This window comes from Equus caballus, chromosome 1 (assembly GCF_041296265.1).
Source record: "Equus caballus isolate H_3958 breed thoroughbred chromosome 1, TB-T2T, whole genome shotgun sequence".
NCBI classification, from domain to species: Eukaryota; Metazoa; Chordata; class Mammalia; order Perissodactyla; family Equidae; genus Equus; species Equus caballus.
The window spans coordinates 133,028,794-133,048,852 of record NC_091684.1 but is presented as its reverse complement, the minus strand read 5'-3'; the positions used below and the strand labels follow the sequence as shown (position 1 = coordinate 133,048,852).

The following is a 20,059-nucleotide window of genomic DNA, read 5'->3' as shown; positions in this document are numbered from 1 at the left end:
AAGTTATCCATTTTGTTGGCATATAGTTTTTCGTAGTATTCTCTTATAATCTGTTGTATTTCTGCGGACTCTGTTGTTATTTCTCCTCTTTCATTTCTGATTTTGTTTATTTGAGCTTTCTCCCTTTTTTTCTTTGTAAGTCTGGCTAGGGGTTTGTCAATTTTATTTATCTTCTCAAAGAACCAGCTCTTTGTTTCATTGATCCTTTCTACTGCCTTTTTGTTTCAATAGCATTTATTTCTGCTCTGATTTTTATTATTTCTCTCCTTCTGCTGACTTTGGGCTTTGTTTGTTCTTCTTTCTCTAATTCAGTTAGGTGTAGGTTTAAGATTGCTTATTTGGGATTTTTCTTGTTTGTTACGATGTGCCTGTATTGCGATGAATTTTCCTCTTAATACAGCTTTTGCTGTATCCCATATGAGTTGCTATGGCATATTATCATTTTCATTAGTCTCCAGGTATTTTTTTGATTTCTTCCTTAATTTCTTCAATGATCCATTGCTTGTTCATTAGCGTATTGTTTAATTGTCACATCCTTGTGCATTTCTCAGCTTTTTTCTTGTAATTAATTTCTAGCCTTATAGCGTTATGATAAGAGAAGACGCTTGTTATTATTTCGATTTTTTAAAATTTGTAGAGGCTTGCCTTGTTTCCCAACGTATGGTCTATCCTTGAGAATGTTCCATGTGCACTTGAGAAGAATGTGTATTCTGCTGTTTTGGGATGAAGTGTTCTATATATGTCTATTAAGTCCAGTTGTTTTAACTTTTCATTTAGCTCCACTATTTCCTTGTTGATTTTCTGTCTGGATGATCTGTCCATTGATGTGAGTGGAGTGTTGAGGTCCCCTACTATTATTGTGTTATTTTTGATATCTTCTTTTAGGTTTGTTAATAGTTGCTTTATGAACTTTGGTGCTCCTGTGTTGGGTGCATAGATATTTATAAGTGTTATTTCTTCTTGATGAAGTGTCCCTTTGATCATTATATATTGTCCCTCTGTCTCTCTCTTTACCTGCCTTATTTTGAAATCCGTTTTGTCTGATATAAGTATTGTGACACCTGCTTTCTTTTGTTTGCTATTAGCTTGAAGTATTGTCTTCTACCCCTTCACTCTGAGCCTGTGTTTGTCCTTGGGTCTGAGGTGTGTTTCCTGGAGGCAACAAATTGTTGGATCTTCTTCTTTAATCCGTCTTGCCACTCTGTGTTTTTTTATTGGAGAGTTCAGTCCGTTTACAAGGAGGGTGAGTATTGGTGCATGAGGGCTTAATGCTGTCATTCTGTTGCTCCTTATCCAGTTTTCCTGCGTTTCCTTTGTGTCTCGTCCTGTGTTTTAGCCTACCCATTGACTTCTGCAATTTCTTATGCTGGGTTTCTTAGATTTTTCCTTATTTATGTTTTGTGTCTCTGTTCTGTTCTTTAGTTTAGTGGCTACCCTGAAGTTTGTATTTAGAATCTCGTGTATAATATAGTCCATTTTCTGGTGGTCTCTTACTTACTTGGCCTAGACTGATTTAGTCCCTTTCCTGTTCCTCTCCTAAATTATTATTTTCATGTCTTATTACAACTCGTGTTGTGAGTTTGTGGTTAGAGTGATAAGATCATCTTTGCTTTGGTGGTTTCCTTCCCTTTATCCTAATGCTATAGTTGAATATTTGCTATCCTATTCAGATTCTATCTATTTGTCTCCCTACTCTGTGTTTTGTGACCCCTTACTCCCTTTATTTCTTTTTGCAGGTATGAAAGCCTTCTTGAGGATTTCTTGTAGTGGAATACTTTTGGTTACAAATTCCCTTAACTTTTGTTTGTCTGGAAAAGACTTAATTTCTCCCTCATATCTGAAGGATATTTTTGCTGGATAGAGTATTATTAGCTGAAGATTTTCATCTTTTAAAGTTTTGAATATGTCCTTCCATTCTCTCCTAGCTTGTAAGGTTTCTGTAGAGAAATCCGCTGAAAGTCTGATAGGAGTTCCTTTGTAGCTTATTTTCTTCTGTCTTGCTGCCCTGAGTATTCTTTCTTTGTCCTTCATTTTTGGCATTTTTACTACTATATGCCTTGCAGTAGGTCTTTTTACACTGACAAATCTAGGAGATCTGAAAGCTTCCTCCACACACATTTCTCGCTCCATTTTCCTTTTCCACACCCTCTGGGTTTCCGATAGTTCTTAAATTGGATTTCCTCATTGAATCTGCTATTTCTCAGAGATTATTTTCATTTTTTTTAATTCTTAGTTCTCTTTCTTCCTCTGTCTGGAGCCATTCAGCCTGTCTATCTTCAATTATGCTAATTTGCTCCTCTGGTAACTACGTGTGCATTCAGGGAATCTGTATTCTGTTTTATCTGATCCATTATATTTTTCATCTCTAATATTTCTGATTGATTCTTCTTTATAGTTTCTATCTCTTTTGTGAAGTAACTCCAGAGCTTGTTGACTTGTTTCTCTATATTTCCCTTTACCTCATTGAGTTTTTTGATGATAGCTACTCTGAACTCATTTTCACTTAGTTTACCTATTTCCAAGTCCTCAGGACTTAATTCTGTGTTTTTATTGTTTTCCTTCTGGACTGGAGCTTTTATAAATTGCTGAATGGTAGAGGAGTGGTTTTTGTGCATGATGGTATTATTTGGTTGCAGTTACAGCCTGCCAGCACTGGATGGGGGTCAAGAGGCACGCGTTCTGAGCCCTCTGCTTTCAGCCGCGATGGCACTGTGCAGTGGGGCTTGGGGGTAGGAGGGGCACTTTCTCTTGCGTGCCAACCTGGATCCCAATCAGCTCTCGCTCTCTGGTCTCCCGGGGCCATCGCTTGATGGGGTTCCCCCATGCGAAAGCTTTCCTGCATTAGCGGGTTTCTGCTGCATTGGCGGTGGGAGTCCTGGACGATCCTGCAGATGCGCGGCCCCTCCCCTGCTCCTCCCGTCACCTGTGGCAGCGATCCCAGTCTCTAGGGGAGGGAGCGAAGTTCTCTCCTACCCCGTTCCAGCTCCTCCGACGGGGGGGCTCCAGCCTCTCCACCCTCCGTCATTTTGGTGCTGTGGGTCTCTGACAATCTCTGTATTATTAGAGTTATTGGTTGAAATTCAGTTGTTCCAGGTTTTGGTTGTAGTTTGGAGGGGAGAGAGTCCCCCATCAGCTCACTCCGCCATTTTGCTCCTCTTCTCCCGTCTTTTGATGGCTTCCTTTTTGTTTATCTTTATGGTAACTCAATTATTTATGATAACAGAGGCCAAGGAGAACATGGATAACTAAAATCTAGAAATGAACTTCATAATGTATAATACTTGAAAACCAAAGCTTGAGGCTCTCTTTATATAAAATTGTGGTGTGGCGCCCCACCTTGGAATCATGTGGCATTTCTGCCACTGCACCTCAGGCAGATTTCCAGAGCTGGACAGCATGAGGAAATGGGTCAAAGTGTGCTCGAAGGAAGTAGTGGGATTTCAGAGATTGGCATTCTTTTTTTATTTAACAGACATGATTTCTTGGTATTGGCTCCTATTCTTTTGTCTGATGGTAAATTTGGTACTTTCTGGAGTACTCTACTGTCTTTTCCTTCCCACCTTGTCCTATCAATTCCCAACTATTTTTTCTGCCCCAGCACTTCAAAAGGACATGACAGACTCTCATCAGTTAACAGTGAGCTCTTATGGCAGTGATTTTTGACAGGATAGAGGAACAATATCCCAGGCACCAGGGCAAGAAGCTCCCTTGGTGATTCTGATGCATTCTCCCCTCCACTTTGGCAGATTCTGTGTCTTTTTTTAACCCCTAGCACAGAGGCCCGCCATAGCAAGAGCTCAGTGATGGTCAGTGAGTGTCTTAGCAGCAGCAGGCACAGCATGCTGTGGGAACGCAGAGCAGGTCACTTACTGTCTGTGAAAGTCAGGACAGCCTGCACAGAGGAGCCATCAGTTGAACTAAACTCAATTCGCCAGATGGATAAGCCTTAAAGGAGATTCAAAGAGGTGGATTTTCAAAGATAGGCAGATTAATTATTAAAATCTAGGAATATATGAATGACAAGTGGTTAGGTACACAGACTTCTTTACTAAATCCCCAAACATTAGATGAAAAAGCTCTTTCTGAATCTTGGACAAGATTAGTCTAAGTCAAATAAAAGTAAGATGTTCTGTGTCATTGGACAGGTAATAAATTTGTGAACCTCATTGCTCCCAAGAAATAATAGTGGCATGAAATTTCTCTTAATTAATTTTAATAGCATTTCATTCTTTCGTTCACTCAACTTTTTGAAGCATCTTCTAGTGTCAAACCCTATAATAGGTGCTATATATACTGTCGTGAGTAAAACACATATAGCCCCTGCATGCATGGGGCTTATAGTCTAGTGAAAAGAGACATTAAGCAAATAATCAGTACAGATACACACACTTAAACTGTGATAAATGCTATGAAAGAAAAATGTAGAGTGCTATGGGAAAGTGTAGTGGGGTGACCCAGCTGAGATTAGGGGTGAAATGAACTATGATTAGAGGTTAATTAGGCAAAAAGCCAAGGGAAGAGGCAGAGAGAAGAGATATATGAAGTTCTAAGGCAAAATGCTTTGGACACATGGACAAAAAAGAGCCATAAAGCGGCTCAACTAAGAGGTGGTCAGGGAGGAAGGCTGCACCTTTCTCCACGTGGCCACTGCACACGGAGACTTGGTTTAGAGTCCTGAACTGAGTGGCTGCTGGGGCCAATCCAGTAGCATTTGTTAAACATTGTGATAGTTGCTGAGGATTCAAGGGGTAATAAGACACATTCTAGAACCTGCCTTGCCCTGCCTGGAAATTCCTCCTCATTCTTATCAGGGAGAAAGTCACGTAAATAGTTATGATATAGTGTGATAAGTACAACAAGATCCCGAGAGAGCATAGGATTCTGAGAGCCCAGCCAACTTTGCCTTGGGGGGAATGGTTGAGATAAAGCTGGGTTTTAAAAGATCAGTGAAAAAGGAAGCCTGTTTCAGGAACAGTCTGTACCACGACATCAGGGTGTGAGGAGTCCGACACATTTGCAGAACTGCAGGGGGTTTGGCGTGGTGCTAAGACAAGGTTTATAAGAGAGATGAAGGAAATAATCACACGTGAAAGGCAGAAGCCAAATGTGGAGATTGATCTACAGTGAGAAACTTGGGCTCTATCTTGCAGGTGTTTCTTGGGGGGCGGTGGTGAGGGAGGGGATGACAGATGATGGTATTGAAAGGGAGTGACTTCATGAGATTTCTGTTTTATAAAGACGACTCTGGCAGTAGCATAGCTAGATGCAGAAACTGGGCCTGGAGGAAGGGGGACCAGTTAGGAGGATAGTGCAGTAGTTCAGGGGAGGACGGGTGGTGCTTGATGCAGCAGGGCCAGTGTCAGCGGTGAGAATGGTCAGATGAAAAGCTGTTTGGGGTTAGGATCTCTAAGACTTGGGGATTAACTGGTGTTGAGGGAGGAGTGAGGAAAGGAATCGTCAAGTATCGTATGAGGTTGATCACTTTGGGTGACTGGCTGGTGTGTGGTGCCATTCACTGAGGCAACAACCCATAGGAGTGGCAACATGTGTGGAGAAAAACTGTCAAGTTTCAGTCTGGGCAAGTTGATGTGAGAGATCTGTGGAATAGCCAAGTGGAGATGTCCCACAGAACCCAAACTGAACTAGAGATAGAAAAAGGTAAGATCAGCCCAGGGCCAAGAACTGTTTATTATTTATTTATTTATTTTGGTAAGGAAGATTAGCCCTGAGCTAACATCTGTGCCAGTCTTCCACTACTTTGTATGTGGCATGCCTCCACGGCATGGCTGATGAGTGGAGTAGGTCTGCGCCCAGGATCCGAACCTGCGAACCCGGACTGCTGAAGTGGAGTATGCAGAACTTTAACCACTCGGCCACAGGGCTGGCCCCCTGTTTTCTTTTTTAATAAACTTTTTATTCCAGAGTGGTCTTGGATTTACAGAAAAGTTGTAAAGGTAATACAGAGTTCCCATAGACTTATCATTTCTTTAGGTCCTGCTTCTGCCTCTTCCTTGAGTTTATGCCATATTGGAATGGGTATCCTTGTTTGCACAGATATTCCCATACACATGCATAAGAGGCTTATGTGGTTCAAAAAATCAAAGCAATTGGGGCCAGCCCTGTGGCCGAGTGGTTAAGTTCGCACGCTCCGCTTTGGTGGCCCAGGCTTTCGCCGGTTCGGATCCTCAGCACAGACGTGGCACCGCTCATCAGGCCACACTGAGGTGGCGTCCCACATGGCACAACCAGAAGAGCCTATAACCAGAATATATAACTATGTACTGGGGGCTTTGGGGAGAAGAAGAAGAAGAAGAAGAAGAAGGACAAAAAGAAAGTTGGTAACAGATGTCAGCGCAGGTGCCAATCTTTAAAGAAAAAAAATCAAAGCAATATAAAAAGATGTAGTAAAAATTCTACTCCCATCCCTGCCCCCATCTTCACTGTTCACTCCCACTTGCTACCAATAGTTTTTTATTAGTGTCTTGTGTACTAATCCTTCCATTTTTTTTAATGTAAGTATAGGCAAATAATAAGAATATATGTTGTATGTTCTCTCCTTTTCTTACACAATAGGTGGCATATTGTGGACATTGTTTTGTAACTTGTGTTCTGGCTGAACAATATACCTTAGAGATCAATACATAATAGAACTGTGCTGTCTGAGAAGGTAGCTATGGGCTGTGTGTAGCTACTGAGCAATTAAAATGTGCCTCTGCAACTAAAAAACAGAATTCAGTTTAATTTAAATTTAGATTTAAAATGGAAGCAGTGTAAAATATTTTCCCATTAGACTCAACTTTATTGTTTTAGTCGGATTACATTTCACTTTAACCATTGAAAATAGAGCATCTGAATTGAAATGTGGTATAAGTGTAAAACACACACTGGGTTTTAAAGACTTAGTACCAAAAAAAGAATGTAAGCTATCTTATTAATACTGTTTTATGTTGTTTACATGTTGAAATAATGTTTTTGATATGTTAAGGTAAAATATTAAAATTACTTTTACCAATTTCTTTTTGTTTTTAAAATTTGGCTAGTAGAAATTTAAAATTACATATGTGGCTCAAATTATGTTTCTGCTGGCTAGCACTGATATAGAACATCCGTTATTTTGTTTACAGTTGTATAGATTTCCGTTGAGTAGAATACCATACTTTATTTAACTAGTCCACTGTTGATGCATACTTGAGTTGTTTCCAATCTTTCACCATTAAAAATGCAGAAATGCTTAACCCTGTCCATGCATCACTTCATGTGTGTGCAGGTGAATCTGGGAAATGAATTCCCATTGCTGGGTTAAAGAGTAAATGCATTCGTAATTTTGATATTGGCGAATTGCCCTCCGTAGGAGTTGTGCCACATTGCACTCCCACCAGCCGCGTGGGTGAGTGCCAGTTTCCCTGTCTACTGCAATTTTAAACTACAATAGAGTATCTACATGTTTGGGATATAATAATGAACGCGTTTCTTTTTGCTAATTCTGAGAGAGTTTTAAGATGAAATCACAGATGGTTTGTCTATCTTCTTTTTCTGTTTAAAAAAAAGCAACCTACTATTGGTGAGAAAATTCTTAGAATCAACATGTTAGAAATGGCTTTTTACTTCTTTTTTAAATGAAAATGTCAAGGAATTAACCTACAGTTTTTTAGGCTGTAAATTTCTGTGGAGGTCGCAACTTTCATCATATTCAGATTTAGGAAGAGAGATTTTGTGAGGGTTCAAATGGATGAGGGACAGCATTTTCTTTTGTTTTCAAAGACTTGGAGATTTCTCAGATTCCTCCAGCAGGCTTCCTTTACAAGGCAGACAAAAGTGTGCATGCTGGTTTTACAAGCGGTCAGTTTATCAGTTCCCTGGGTTCTAACTTAAAGGGCTGCTTAACTTAGGCAATTCACTGACAGCATCATTGGAGCTTATTAGCTGCCATAATCATTAGATGGTCAATTCTATTTATTAATAAGCTACAGAAAAAGTTCCTCTTTTCACCTTTGGGATCCAGCTGTTTGTCCCTCTTTTGAGACTTGTGTGCCCTCTGCTGCCCCCTTTGCCTTTTTTGTTTTTTCAGATTGAAATGAAGAACTAAACGTTCAGCACTGAAAAACAAATTGTTTCAATTTTCCCATTCATAGGAAACTGAAAATTACATTCCCATGAAGAGAAATCTCATAGTCAGGGATGTGTCAGAGCAGTTAATTAATTAGGTTAATGGAAACCTCGGGCTTTCGAGAATATAAACTCATATTTTAGCATATCGTAGAGGCATAGAAATGCATTTTATAGCAAATATGACTATGGATATTTACTATCTTTAATATTTTATTGATTTTCAATATGAAAAGATTAAAAGGAACAAAAGCTGAAACTATTAATGTTGGGTCGTGCAGGAAGAGCACTAGGACACGGAACTTATTAGAAGGGTCATCCTTGGCAGTTGGTGATAGGGAGTCATTTCTGCTGTGCTCAAGTTACAGAATGAATAAATATACAACTTTCTAATAGGAAGCAGGTGCACCAAAGCTATTCTTCATGTCCCTTTTTTGCTTCTGTTTTTAATTTCGCTTAATTGTTTTGTTTCAGGAAGGGTTTTCACTCATTGGTAGCAAGAACTGGTTGAAGATCGTAAGACGCATGGATTGTCTGTTGTTTGGAACAACAATAAAGGCAAGATGCCGTGTGGCCTACTGTTTTTAAGCAAGTGACCATACCCTCCTCATGTTGTGTGTGTGTATGGGGTGGTGGTGGAGGGTGCAGGAGCTTCTCTCAGCAGGTGAAATGATACTGGGAAGAATACACATGTTTAAGAAAGGTTTGCATTATGAGCAGAACTGAAACAAGGACTGTAGGAGGCAAGAGCCTAGCTCGTAAGAGGACGTTGCTGAAGAGCCAGGCCTTTGATTGATCTGTCAATACCTATGTGATGGGGCTGCGCAACTGTTCTTTATCCTCTAAGCACAAATTGGGAGGAGGTGGAGTACATCATTGTTTGTCTTGCTTTTAGATGTTAAAAAGGTGTGTGTTTTCAAATGCTTCACTGAATATGTCTTTTCAGTTTTTCCCTCTTTAATATTAAAAAATTTCCTTTTATTTTCTTTCTAGCTGTATTAAATGTAAAGAATGATCCTCATCAAAGAAACATGGAGACTAATCACCTAAATTATTTTCTTTCAGAAATAACTATAAAAAAATCAATCTATTAACATTCACTGAGTAGATAATATTGAAATTTAGGTAAATGAGCCTAATTTTCAATGGGCTCATAGACTCAGAGCTGGAAGAGGTCTTCAAGAGCATCTAATAGAGGGATCTTAACCTGGGGTCCACAGACCCTCCAAAGAGCCCTCCAAGAATTCAAGGGGTCTGTGAACTTGCATGGATTCCCACTGGTCTCCGATTGATTTATCAGTTTATCATTTCCTTCAATTATTGTTCCCTTCAATTATGACTGTAAGCAGCAGATGACAGTAGTATTAGACCTTTCACCAAGAGGAGTCACAGATACTTTCTCGTCACAGTACATTTGTTCCCAGTCTCTCAAATGTCGTTTATGCTCATCACTACCTCAGAATTATGGTGTTATTTGTCCTGCTGCTAGATCTTTTTATTGAGTATGTTAATAAGGAGGCATATATATTATTAGTTCACAAATTAGCACTTTAATATTATAATAAACGATTTCAGAATAACTGGTTCCCTTTGTAATCTTATGTATTTTCTGTGATTAAAACATTGTTCTGAGGAGGAGTCTGCTGACTTCACCAGACAGCCAAAGGGGTCTGGAACATGTACTCAAAAAATTCAAGAACCTCTGTTTTCATTTTACTCATAGGGAACCTGAATTCAGCTTAAGCTAAAAGCCAGGGTTATAGCTAGCTATCAGAGAATTGGGCCACCCATTGGTCTTCTGACTCCCAGCCCAGGATTAAGTCATGCTGTTTGAGTATATATATATCTTTTTAAAATTACACCATGCCATGTGCCTGATATTTGAGTTTTATTTTTTTCTGCTTATATATTGTTAAAAATGTTAACTAACTACAAGGAAAAAAATTACAATCAACCGTAATTTGACCACTCAAAAATAATTATTATTAACAATTTGAAGTTTTTATTAGGCATTATATATATCAGTTAGGATTGTATTCAGGTGCCTATGACAGAAAATCCAGCTTTAATGGCCCCCCAAAATAGGAGTTTATTTTCTTCACTAAATAAGAAATCCAGAAACAGGCAATTGCTAGCATTGACTCAGAAACTCAACAGTGTCAAGGTCACCACCTTTGCGCTTCCCTTGGCCTCTCACTCACAGTTGCAGAATGGCTGCAGGAGCTCTGTTATATTTCCATTCAAGGAAATCAGCTTCATCTGTCCCTTTTGTAAGGAAAGCATAAACTTTCCCATAAGTCTGTCCACCTCCCACAACCCCTAGAAGATGTGTGCTTATGTCTCATGGGCCAGAACAGTGTAACATGGCCATCCAGTCTGCAGAGATCAGCAAGATGAGTGTTTAGCTTTTCCAGCCCCTGGTGTGCTTTGGCTCCTGGCAACAATCAGTGTCTCCATACAGGTGATTCATCAGTTTGGGATCGTAGTGTACAGAGCGCTTTCTATCTTGCTCTCTTGCCGTGTAATATTCTATCAGGAATGTTATACCAATTCATCAGTTAATCTTGGAAAAGATGATTCTTCATAGCTACATAGCATTTTATTGTTTGGATGTACCATGATGCCCAATTTTTCACTATTATAAAAATGTTTTGATTTTCATAAGGATTTATTTACAGGGCTCTTGAGATAGAAGTCCTAGAAGTATGAACATTTATTCTGTGAATTTGCCCTCCAAATAAGTTGTTCCTGCTTCTGCTGACTAGCAATGTGTCAGAATGTTCATTCATCCAAATCCTCTTCAATAGGGTGATATAATTTAAATTTAAAAACTAGTTCCAATTTGATAGGCAAAATGAGCATCTTCCTTTCATTTGCATTTCTTTGATAACTAAATGAAAATGAACATTTTTGTGTGTTTGTTAGCCATCTGTATTTTTTCTGTGAATCACCTGCCTACTGCTTTTGCCTAATTTTCCTCTTCAAGTATTTAGACACTATATAGAGATTACATGTTATATACATGTGTATATTACATGTTATATAGAAATATGAATTTATGTAATTTGTGTAGTTATATAATTTTATATATATTTATGTATATATATTATATATTGATTTTTTTAAATGTCTAAGATTAGGAACCTTTTGCCTGTTGTTATTATGAATGGTATTCTTTTATCCCAAAGATATTTGTAGCTGCTTATTATTGGATTTTTTTCTGAACTAATTTAAATTTAGCTTTTGTACTAAACTTTTATTAATTCTGATAATTTTTTAATTTCTAGGAAAGTAATTTTATAATCTGCAATGATAATTTTATTTATTTCCAGTAGTTTATTCTTATTACTTTTCTCACCTGACTGAGTTATCTGGACCTTCCAGACCACTGTGATTATGTAATGATTGTGTCGTCCTTGACATCTTGCTGACTTGATGGGAAGTCATGTTTAGATGTTAAGAGCATCTCTGGCTGTTGACTGGATATTCTTTACCATGTAAGGAGATATTCTTTCAGTTATAGTTTACTTACTAGTACTTTTATCAGGATTACATATTACATTCTATCAAAAGCTTTTTGACACCTATCAAGATCATGGTTTTTTTCTCCTTTGATCTGTTGACTTGATGTATTAATATTGAACCAACAGACTTCTTTTTGCCTTTCTGGCAAAAGGTATGTTTAGTGCTTTTCTTGCCTTGGATAACTTTTAGTTAACCAGGTATTACATAAGAAATACCATGATTTAAATTGACAAATGCAAGAACTATTTTGAAATAAAATTTTTAGTCCTTTAACAGCAATTTAGTATAACTTAAATTCCGTGGTAAGAAGGATTATATTTCTCTTCTCTCTGGCTGAAATAAGTAGATTGTATAAATTCTGCCTACTTGTAAGGTGGGCTTCCTTTTTTTCAGTAATTCTGATCAAAATGGTCCTGGCTGATAGGCTGACAGTAGACATATAATTCCCTATGAGAATTCCATTGGTCTCCCCTTGTGGGAAGGGACTTCTTTGTGAAAGAGTAAACAAACCTAACCTACTCTCCTCTTTCCTTCTCACCCCAGTAACTCACTCAAGTTTCCCATCATTTTGTCTGGCCTGGGCTTTGAGTATCGCTTCTTGGTTTCATAGCAAAGAATTAAAGAAAATGCTAAAGTCCCTTCTCTGGGCAAGTCCTTTTTCTGTACTTACTCCTCCTCCCCTTTTCTACAGTAGAGGAACTCACTGCTAGTGGTGGGGAAACTGTTTCAGTTGGGGTGCTAGTGGTGATGGGAAACTTCTTACAGATCTCAGTGATGAATCTGAAGCCAGCAGGAAAAGCCGGCGGGTTTGTGAGGCCCCTGATGTCTCCTTGTTGTCTGATACCACGTAATGTCAGCTATAGAGACCCCAGTTTAAGAATCTCTGTGTGGAGATGCCATTCACGCCTGTGAGTCAGAGTTTACTGGACCCAGTGTCTCCTGAAGGTTGAAGCCTGATTTTCTTATGAGAACATGAAGATAAGTGTAAAGAGAGAAGCCCTTATCTTTCACTTTTGTTCCCTCAAGGAGTCTGTGTAACAGGGAATTTTCTGTTAGTTGTAATAACTTGAAATTATGTGTTTTGAAATAGGGTGGGAACAATTTAACATGTAAGCCGTGGCTTAAAACATAATAATTTTGAGCTAATCTCCTTAGATTATAGAAACTGGAGACTGTACAATTTGGGGCAGTTGAGGACTGTTAGCATATACTTGAAAACTTTTCATTTCACAGCCAGGAACTCTTTCTGACTTTTAATTATGGCTTAAAAATAAGTCTCATCAAGATTTTCAACCTAGGAGTCCTTTTGTTCACCTGGTGTCAGGTTCTCCATTGTGGTACCCTGTGACGTTGCGCACGTGGGATGGAGACGTAGCTCACTTGCAGACTTTTCCTGGTGTGCCTTGGTTTCATCTTGGGTCCACATGCATTGAGTGCTGTTTCTGGCTTCAGATGATAAGCTCAAATTCCATCTGGGAATTTCACAGAAGCGAACTTGGAGCAGGACTTCAGCTGGGCTCTCAGACATACAGCCTGCCCTGTCATTTCTTGGAACCACATTCCAAAGAAACCCTGCCTATCCAAACTCCTTCTTATGGACATTCACATAAAGTTACCTCTAGACTTGTACAACCGATCTGAGACTTTTGCCCTTTTTACACTTAATAGTTGTCTGTTTCTGCATATAGCTTTTCTTGTAGCTACGAGGTAAATTTTTTAATGTGATTGCTTCTGAAGGTTAGATAATCACAGAATCATCATGAAAATAGCTAATATATAGCTACATAAATATAAAATTCATGTAGATGTCTTCAGATACAGTCTAAACTAGGATAAGCTGGAAACAGCTAATTAATTGTAAACAAGAAATCAGCCCAATTTCACAAAAAAAGATTCATTGAATTACTAAAAACTGATTGTGTAGTTCTCTTAATCAGTTCTGTTCCCTTCCTCAGGGAGAGTTAGCTTTCAGTGACTCTTGATTTGGGGATTATTCATCCAACAGAAAAATGACTAAGGAAATGAATAAGCAGTACACGGAAGAAAAACACACGTGACCAATAAGCGTAAGAAAAATGTTCACCCTCACTTGTAGTCGAAGAAATGAAATTCTAAAATAAAAATCGGTGTTAACCTAGTAGGTTAAGAAAAATCAAAAAGAGTAAGAATCTCCAGGGTTGGAGGCGCAGGGAAACGGACGGATAGACTCCACGGGAGCACGCTGGCACCGTCGTGCCCAGGGCGGTTTGGTATTAGGCACGAAGATACATACACCCTTTGGCCGGGCAAGTCTGCTTTTAGGTCTTTATGTACAAAGATGTATGTATAAGAGTGTTTATCAGAGCTTTGTGGTTTATCATAGGGAAAACTGGAAATAACTTAAATTTATGTCAGTAGGGGGCCGGGTAAATAAAGGAATACTCTTCAGCTATCAAAATAATGAAGTATACTGTTGTTTTTATACTTATTGCTAAATAAAAAATTAGGTTACAAAACAGTAGTATAGTTCAAAAAATATCTAAGTAGTATATATATAACCTATGTATATTATATATATGATACATAACCTTAATGTATACATTTATGTACTAGTTTGTGTATATGTTCTAATGTATATGAATATATTAGAATATTTTTTTCGTATTTTTTCATTGTTAGAAGGGGTGATAATAATGGATTACTGTTAAACTTGGGGAAAAAATTAAATGAGTTAAAAAATGAGGAGAACCCAGCAGTGGCAGTGAAGGTCTGGCAGTGTCTGTTCTTCAGACATGGTACCTGACCATTGCTTAAGCCACATCAGGAGCTTTCTGTAACCTAAAGATGTGGCTCTGCTGGATGGTTTTATCTAAGAATTTAAATGGTGTAATTTGTGAACAGGAAAATCAAGGAATCTTTGCTTATAGGAACTTAAAAGATTTTGTTAACTGTGGTTAGAAACATTTTCCAGTTAGTGTGATTTATGTATTTACTGAGTGAAAAGTACTGTCACTGTGTTAAGTTAGAATCTGAATTTCTGTACAGAAGAAATTGAACAAAGGTACACAATACATACCACCTGTTTGGGGCAGCTTTTGTGTAAGCCGACTCCTCTAAACTAGGCAGAATATTAGACTAGGAAAAGAGGAAACTACTTCTGCTTTATTGTTTATTATAATTTAGCTCTATTTTTAAACTTACAATCAAGTAATTTTGATGTGGTGGCCAAATTGTTAAAATTTTAATTGTCTCTCTCCCACATTTGCTGATTTGCAAAGGGATGTAACTTGTACAGCAAACTAGAGGCAACATGTGGTTTGTGTGGGTCATGTGTATGGTAATCTGGCCTCTCCAAGGATAAAGGGCTTTACCGATTATTAATGTGAGATACATTAGCTCCTAGCATCGGCCTGTGCCTGTTCCCAGTCCTGTTTTTCAAATTCACTGGCTTGTTTAATGTGGCATGTACCTGGTTTGCTCTTTTATATACTTAGGTTTAGAAAAATTTTGTTGAGCCAGGACTATGCTGTATCATCTTCACTGATTTTCCACCTAAGGAATTAGGAGCTGTAAAATCTTTATTCCAAAGTAAGACAATCATTGATCTTTTACTGTGGTCAGTAAAGTGACCTTCCTGGCCTTTATGATATGGGCTTTTCCATTTTTGGTGAGGTCAGTTCTCTGAAGGAGCTAAGTTTAGTATGAGGAACAGCTCCCAAAACGGGGAAGAAAGCTATTGGCTTTTTTATACCGACATCAACCATCTAGGGTAACTGCTCCCGCACCCACACCCCTTCCTCTCCAAGCAAAGGGAAACACTCGCTAGAAGACCCCACAGTAAAGAAATATGAAGTGATGGCAAGGGTCACTGAGGGTAACTTTTGATTTGTCAAACAGAACAAGAGTCGCATGTTCCGGGTACAGTTTAGCGGAGGGTCAAAGGAGCAGGCGCTGGAACACTGTTGCAGCTGTGTGCAGACCCTGGCCCAGTACCTCACTGTCCAGGTGCCCGACGGAATCCGCCAGGACCTCCGGCTGAGTCCTGCCCCACTGAGGCCAGGTGAAAGCCAAAGGGTGGGCTGTGCGCAGAGCGTCCCACTGCCTCATGGAGTAAGTAGGCGAGGGTGTTGGTGGTACCAGAAACCTGACAGTTCTGTGCTCTGTCGGGGCCAAAATCACAGTGGAATTTGTTGAGCCTGTCAGGTTTGTAGGTTAATAGATATCTGATGTTGAACGTCTTATCTAAGTTGAAGGTTGATCCTCACTGTAGCTGTCTATAATCCCAGAAGTCAGCTTAGCCAGGAGTCCCGGCTGTATTCTGCATGTCACTATCGAACAGTGGTTCTCAAAGTGTCGTCCCTGGACACTTCCTTGAGACCTACCTTTCCAGGGGTCTACAAAGTCAACATTATTTTTGAAATAGTATTAAGGCATTACTTGCCCCTTGCACTGGGTGGATACTTGTGTTAATGGGACAAAAGTATCATGAGCAAAGCTTCTGTCACCTTAGCACGAATCAAGGCCTTGGCATCAAGCCATACCAGTAGTCATCACATTCTTCCCCAGTCACTCGCAGTAAGAACACCACAGCCCTGCCCTCTGAAGCATGATGACTGTCTCAAGGGAGAGCCCCGGGACTGCACGCGGAGCTGAGCGTGCTGCTGTCTTCACGGAACACTGTTGTTACTTGAAAGAATGACAGACTAACTATGGTTATTCTGATTCGGGCATCTGGGGGACATTTTCTCAGATGAAGTGAGCCTGTCATTTCAGGAAAACAACGGATAGTATCTGTCAACAATGATGAAATAAGCTTTTAGGGTAAAAACTAGAATCTTGGAAAACTTGCACCTGTCACTTGAGCTTCACAGCTTCCTAACCCAGAAGACTTTTCTGATGGCACTATTAATGAACATGATTTTTTTTTATAATTACACGACAGAATGTTTCAACATTTGGGGCCTGGCATGGTGGCACAGTGGTTAAGTTGGCACACTCCACTTTGGCAGCCTGAGGTTTGCAGGTTCAGATCCTGGGTGCAGACCCAGCACCGCTCATCAGGCCACGCTGTGGTGGTGTGCCACATAAAGTAGAGGAAAACTGGCACAGACGTTAGCTCAGGGCCAATCTTCCTCACCAAAAAAAAAGTTTCAACATTTGGAAGATCTGTATAGTCCAGTGAACCAGTATTTTCCAAATGACCACCACGTGATGCTACAAAATCACGCATGGATGAAAGATCCATTCAAAGTACAAAATAGACCAATGGATTTTCATATAACAGAGTATAACAAGTTCACTGCTATGACTTCAGATTCTGTTGCAACTAATCTTTGTGAAACGATCACTTGAGTTTTGGTGTCATATCGAAGAATATCTAAGGCTATTTTAAAATACTCCTGCCTTTTCCATCTACATATCTCTGTGAAGCCAGATTTTCTTCATGTACTTCAACCAAAGCACCGTGTCAGCAGCCTGAATGCAGAGGTAAAGCAGTAAATCCCTGTGCTTTTAGGTAGCCCTCCAGGCCTCCTTCTCCCCCTCGGTCATTGTATTTGCCTGGAGAAATTCCCGTGTTCTGCCTGACAACAGCCCCTCCCCGTACAGATTCCTCTGAAGCAGAACGGACTATGGAGCATGCCTACACTTCATGCTTAGCACCGCCGACCCCAGTCACTGCCTCCACTCTGAGCCTGACAGTACACTTACCTCCAGTCCAGCACTTCCTAGGGTGCATTCTAATCATTGTTTTACTTGCTAGGTTCTCAGTGGGCTGTGGGTTCTTGAGGGCCAGACCTCTACTTTGTTCTTTGTGGCTCCCTTCCCTTTATCACCCCAGTTGTCACCACTAGTATGTAGTGGGCACAAGTGTTAAGTGAAGATATCTAGGAATTATACTAACAGAAGAATTCATTCCCTCAGAATGTCTACGATGAGATTTTTAAACGTTTTATTAAAAACATGGTTATCTGGGGCCAGCCCCGTGGCCGAGTGGTTAAGTTCGCCTGCTGCACTTCAGCAGCCCAGGGTTTCGCTGGTTCGGATCCTGGGCGCGGACATGGCACCGCTCATCAAGCCATGCTGAGGGGGCATCCTACATGCCACAACTAGAAGGACCCACAACTAAAAAAAATATACAACTACATACTAGGGGGCTTTGGGGAGAAGAAGGAAAAATTAAAAATATAAAAAATAAAATCTTTTTTTCTTAAAGATTGGCACCTGAGCTAACACCTGTTGCCAATCTTTTTTTTTTCCCTGCTTTTTCTCCCCAAATCCCCCCAGAATATAGCTGTATATTTTAGTTGTGGGTCCTTCTAGTTGTGGCATGGGGGACACCGCCTCAGCATGGCCTAAGGAACAGTCCCACATCCGCGCCCAGGATCCGAACTGGCAAAACCCTGGGCCGCCCAAGTGGAGCATGTGAGCTTAACCACTTGGCCACGGGGCCAGCCCCTAATGAAATCTTTAAAAAAACCCAGACATGGTTATCTTGCAATTATAGGGGGTTTTCCCCCTGCTTTGCTTTCCTGCAGTACATGCTTTTCTGCATATATTACTCGAGTAATAATTTTTAGAAGGTGACGGATCATGAATATCAGAAGCTGGACAATGTCCACTGCTCTCCAGTCCCAGCCCATGGTCCTGGGTCCTGGGTCCTGTGGGTGGGCCTCTGAGGACAGAAGTACACTGTGGTGTTGGACAGGAGGGAGCGCTAACAGCCTGTGAGACACTGAGGAACACCAGGTCAGGGCAGGAGCCTCAGATCCAACTCTATGTGACCCTCGACTGTGGTAAATCAAGGGACAGCCCAGCTTAAACCAGGAGAGACTACACTGACGCCGACTTCACCTTTACTGACGCTCTTCTCTTTCTTTGGACAGGAATGCATGTTTCCACTCTGTAACGGTCTGCAGTGTTTCTGATTATGTTCAGCCCGTCTCCTAACTACAAGTGGTTTCTTTGCAGTCACACCCGATCTCGGAGCAGCAGCAGTGTGGACCAGGCGGCACAAGCGTTCCAGGAGGAAGGACCTCAGTGGCCTGCTTAGCTCAGGTAGAGCCTAGTTCTGTATTCAGTTTTCTTGTCACGAAAAAGTGTTCCTGAAGACTCTGTATCCCTCTGTCCACTCCCTTACTCTAGAATAATAACCTACAGTGTCACTGAAGAAGACGGTAAAGACAGAGCGAGACCAAGTTCATCTCCTCCTGTTGAGAGATTAGACACAAAGGCACCTACTTAAGAACTGTTCTCCTAAGGAAATAAAAGAAGAGTGGTCTGTGGTGTTAGTCTTTAAATGTGTGAGATAAAGAATTTAATCATCACTTTCCCAAAAAGAGGAATAAAGGGAATTTCAATTTAATTTTGGAAGTGAAATTTGGGAACTATCCTAAGACAAATACCAGTATGAATTTGGAGTCAGATCCATGACGTTTCTGTCGAGGCGAGTTCTCAGCGCTGAAATCTCAGCCAAGGCTCCACAGAGACGCGGGAGGGTTGGCTGCTACCACAGGCTGCGCTCAGACACCCCGCCCCTCGAGGTTTGCTCTTAACAGACTCCCGCCAAACCTATTCATTCCCACTCAGGGTCACCTGATGGCTGCTTGCTGGGGGCCCCGTGAGGACGGTGTCCCACTCGCTGCATTCCCTGCCACACGCGACAGCAGGCTCTCAGGCCAACAGCTCATGCTGTCCACAAAATTCTGTGGAATTCACCAATATTCAAGGATGAATTTTCTTGTAAACTGTGCCAACAGTGGTATAAAAAAGAAAATCTAGGTGTTTTCTCCATGTGGCTTACCATTAACTTAAAATAAACCGACAATCACAGAATCAAAACTTGAAACACTAGATGAGAATTCCTGTTGCCTTTAATGACTCAGCCACCGCGACAGAGAAACCTTTGAAAGCTCTTTGGCCAGCAGCAGGGCAGACTGCGTGGTGCCTAGTTTGCAGCTCCGTGTCTGCAGTGGGGCTAGAGGTTAACTGAAGCAGAGTGGCTGAGGAGAGCAGAGCCACAAGAAACACGGAGCAAGGCACGGAGGGCCCTATTCAGGAAATAGCAGTTGCTCTAAAAGGGGTACCCTGGCCTACCTTATTTCCAGAGCATAGAAGAACCCTGGGCAAATGAGACAAAGCACCAGGCGGCGAGCTGAGATGTGTTACTTGTTTGTTCTAACCTTCTGGACAAGTCATTCTAGGAATGTAAGTTGGTCAAACGTTTTGCAAAGCAATCCAGCATTATAGGTCAAATTTAATGTTCTCTTATTACCTATAATTCCATTTCACCTACACAAACATAAGGATGTGCTCACAGTGTTGTTTATAGTAACAAAATTGGAAACAGCAAAAACGTTCACTAATAGGATGGCGAATGGTTAATGTGTGGTCTAACCACAGATGGGATAAAACGCAGTCAATAAAAGTGATGTCTACCCCCATCTAGTGA

General features: G+C 40.5%; 1 protein-coding gene across 2 annotated transcripts in view; it reads left to right on the top strand.

Moving 5' to 3' along the window:
• The window catches only part of REC114 (REC114 meiotic recombination protein), an 88,898-nt gene that overhangs the window by 67,351 nt on the left and 1,488 nt on the right, over positions 1-20,059 (top strand). The window contains exons 3-6 of one of the 2 annotated variants that reach the window (XM_023654046.2): positions 8,581-8,664; positions 15,508-15,720; positions 18,580-18,666; positions 18,754-18,925. In XM_023654046.2, coding sequence (XP_023509814.1) covers positions 8,581-8,664; positions 15,508-15,720; positions 18,580-18,666; positions 18,754-18,777 — 408 coding nt within the window. In that variant the 3' untranslated portion in view covers positions 18,778-18,925. Of the gene's footprint in view, positions 1-8,580; positions 8,665-15,507; positions 15,721-18,579; positions 18,667-18,753; positions 18,926-20,059 lie in introns of those variants that run through there. The other variant, XM_023654038.2, reaches the window with a different exon arrangement.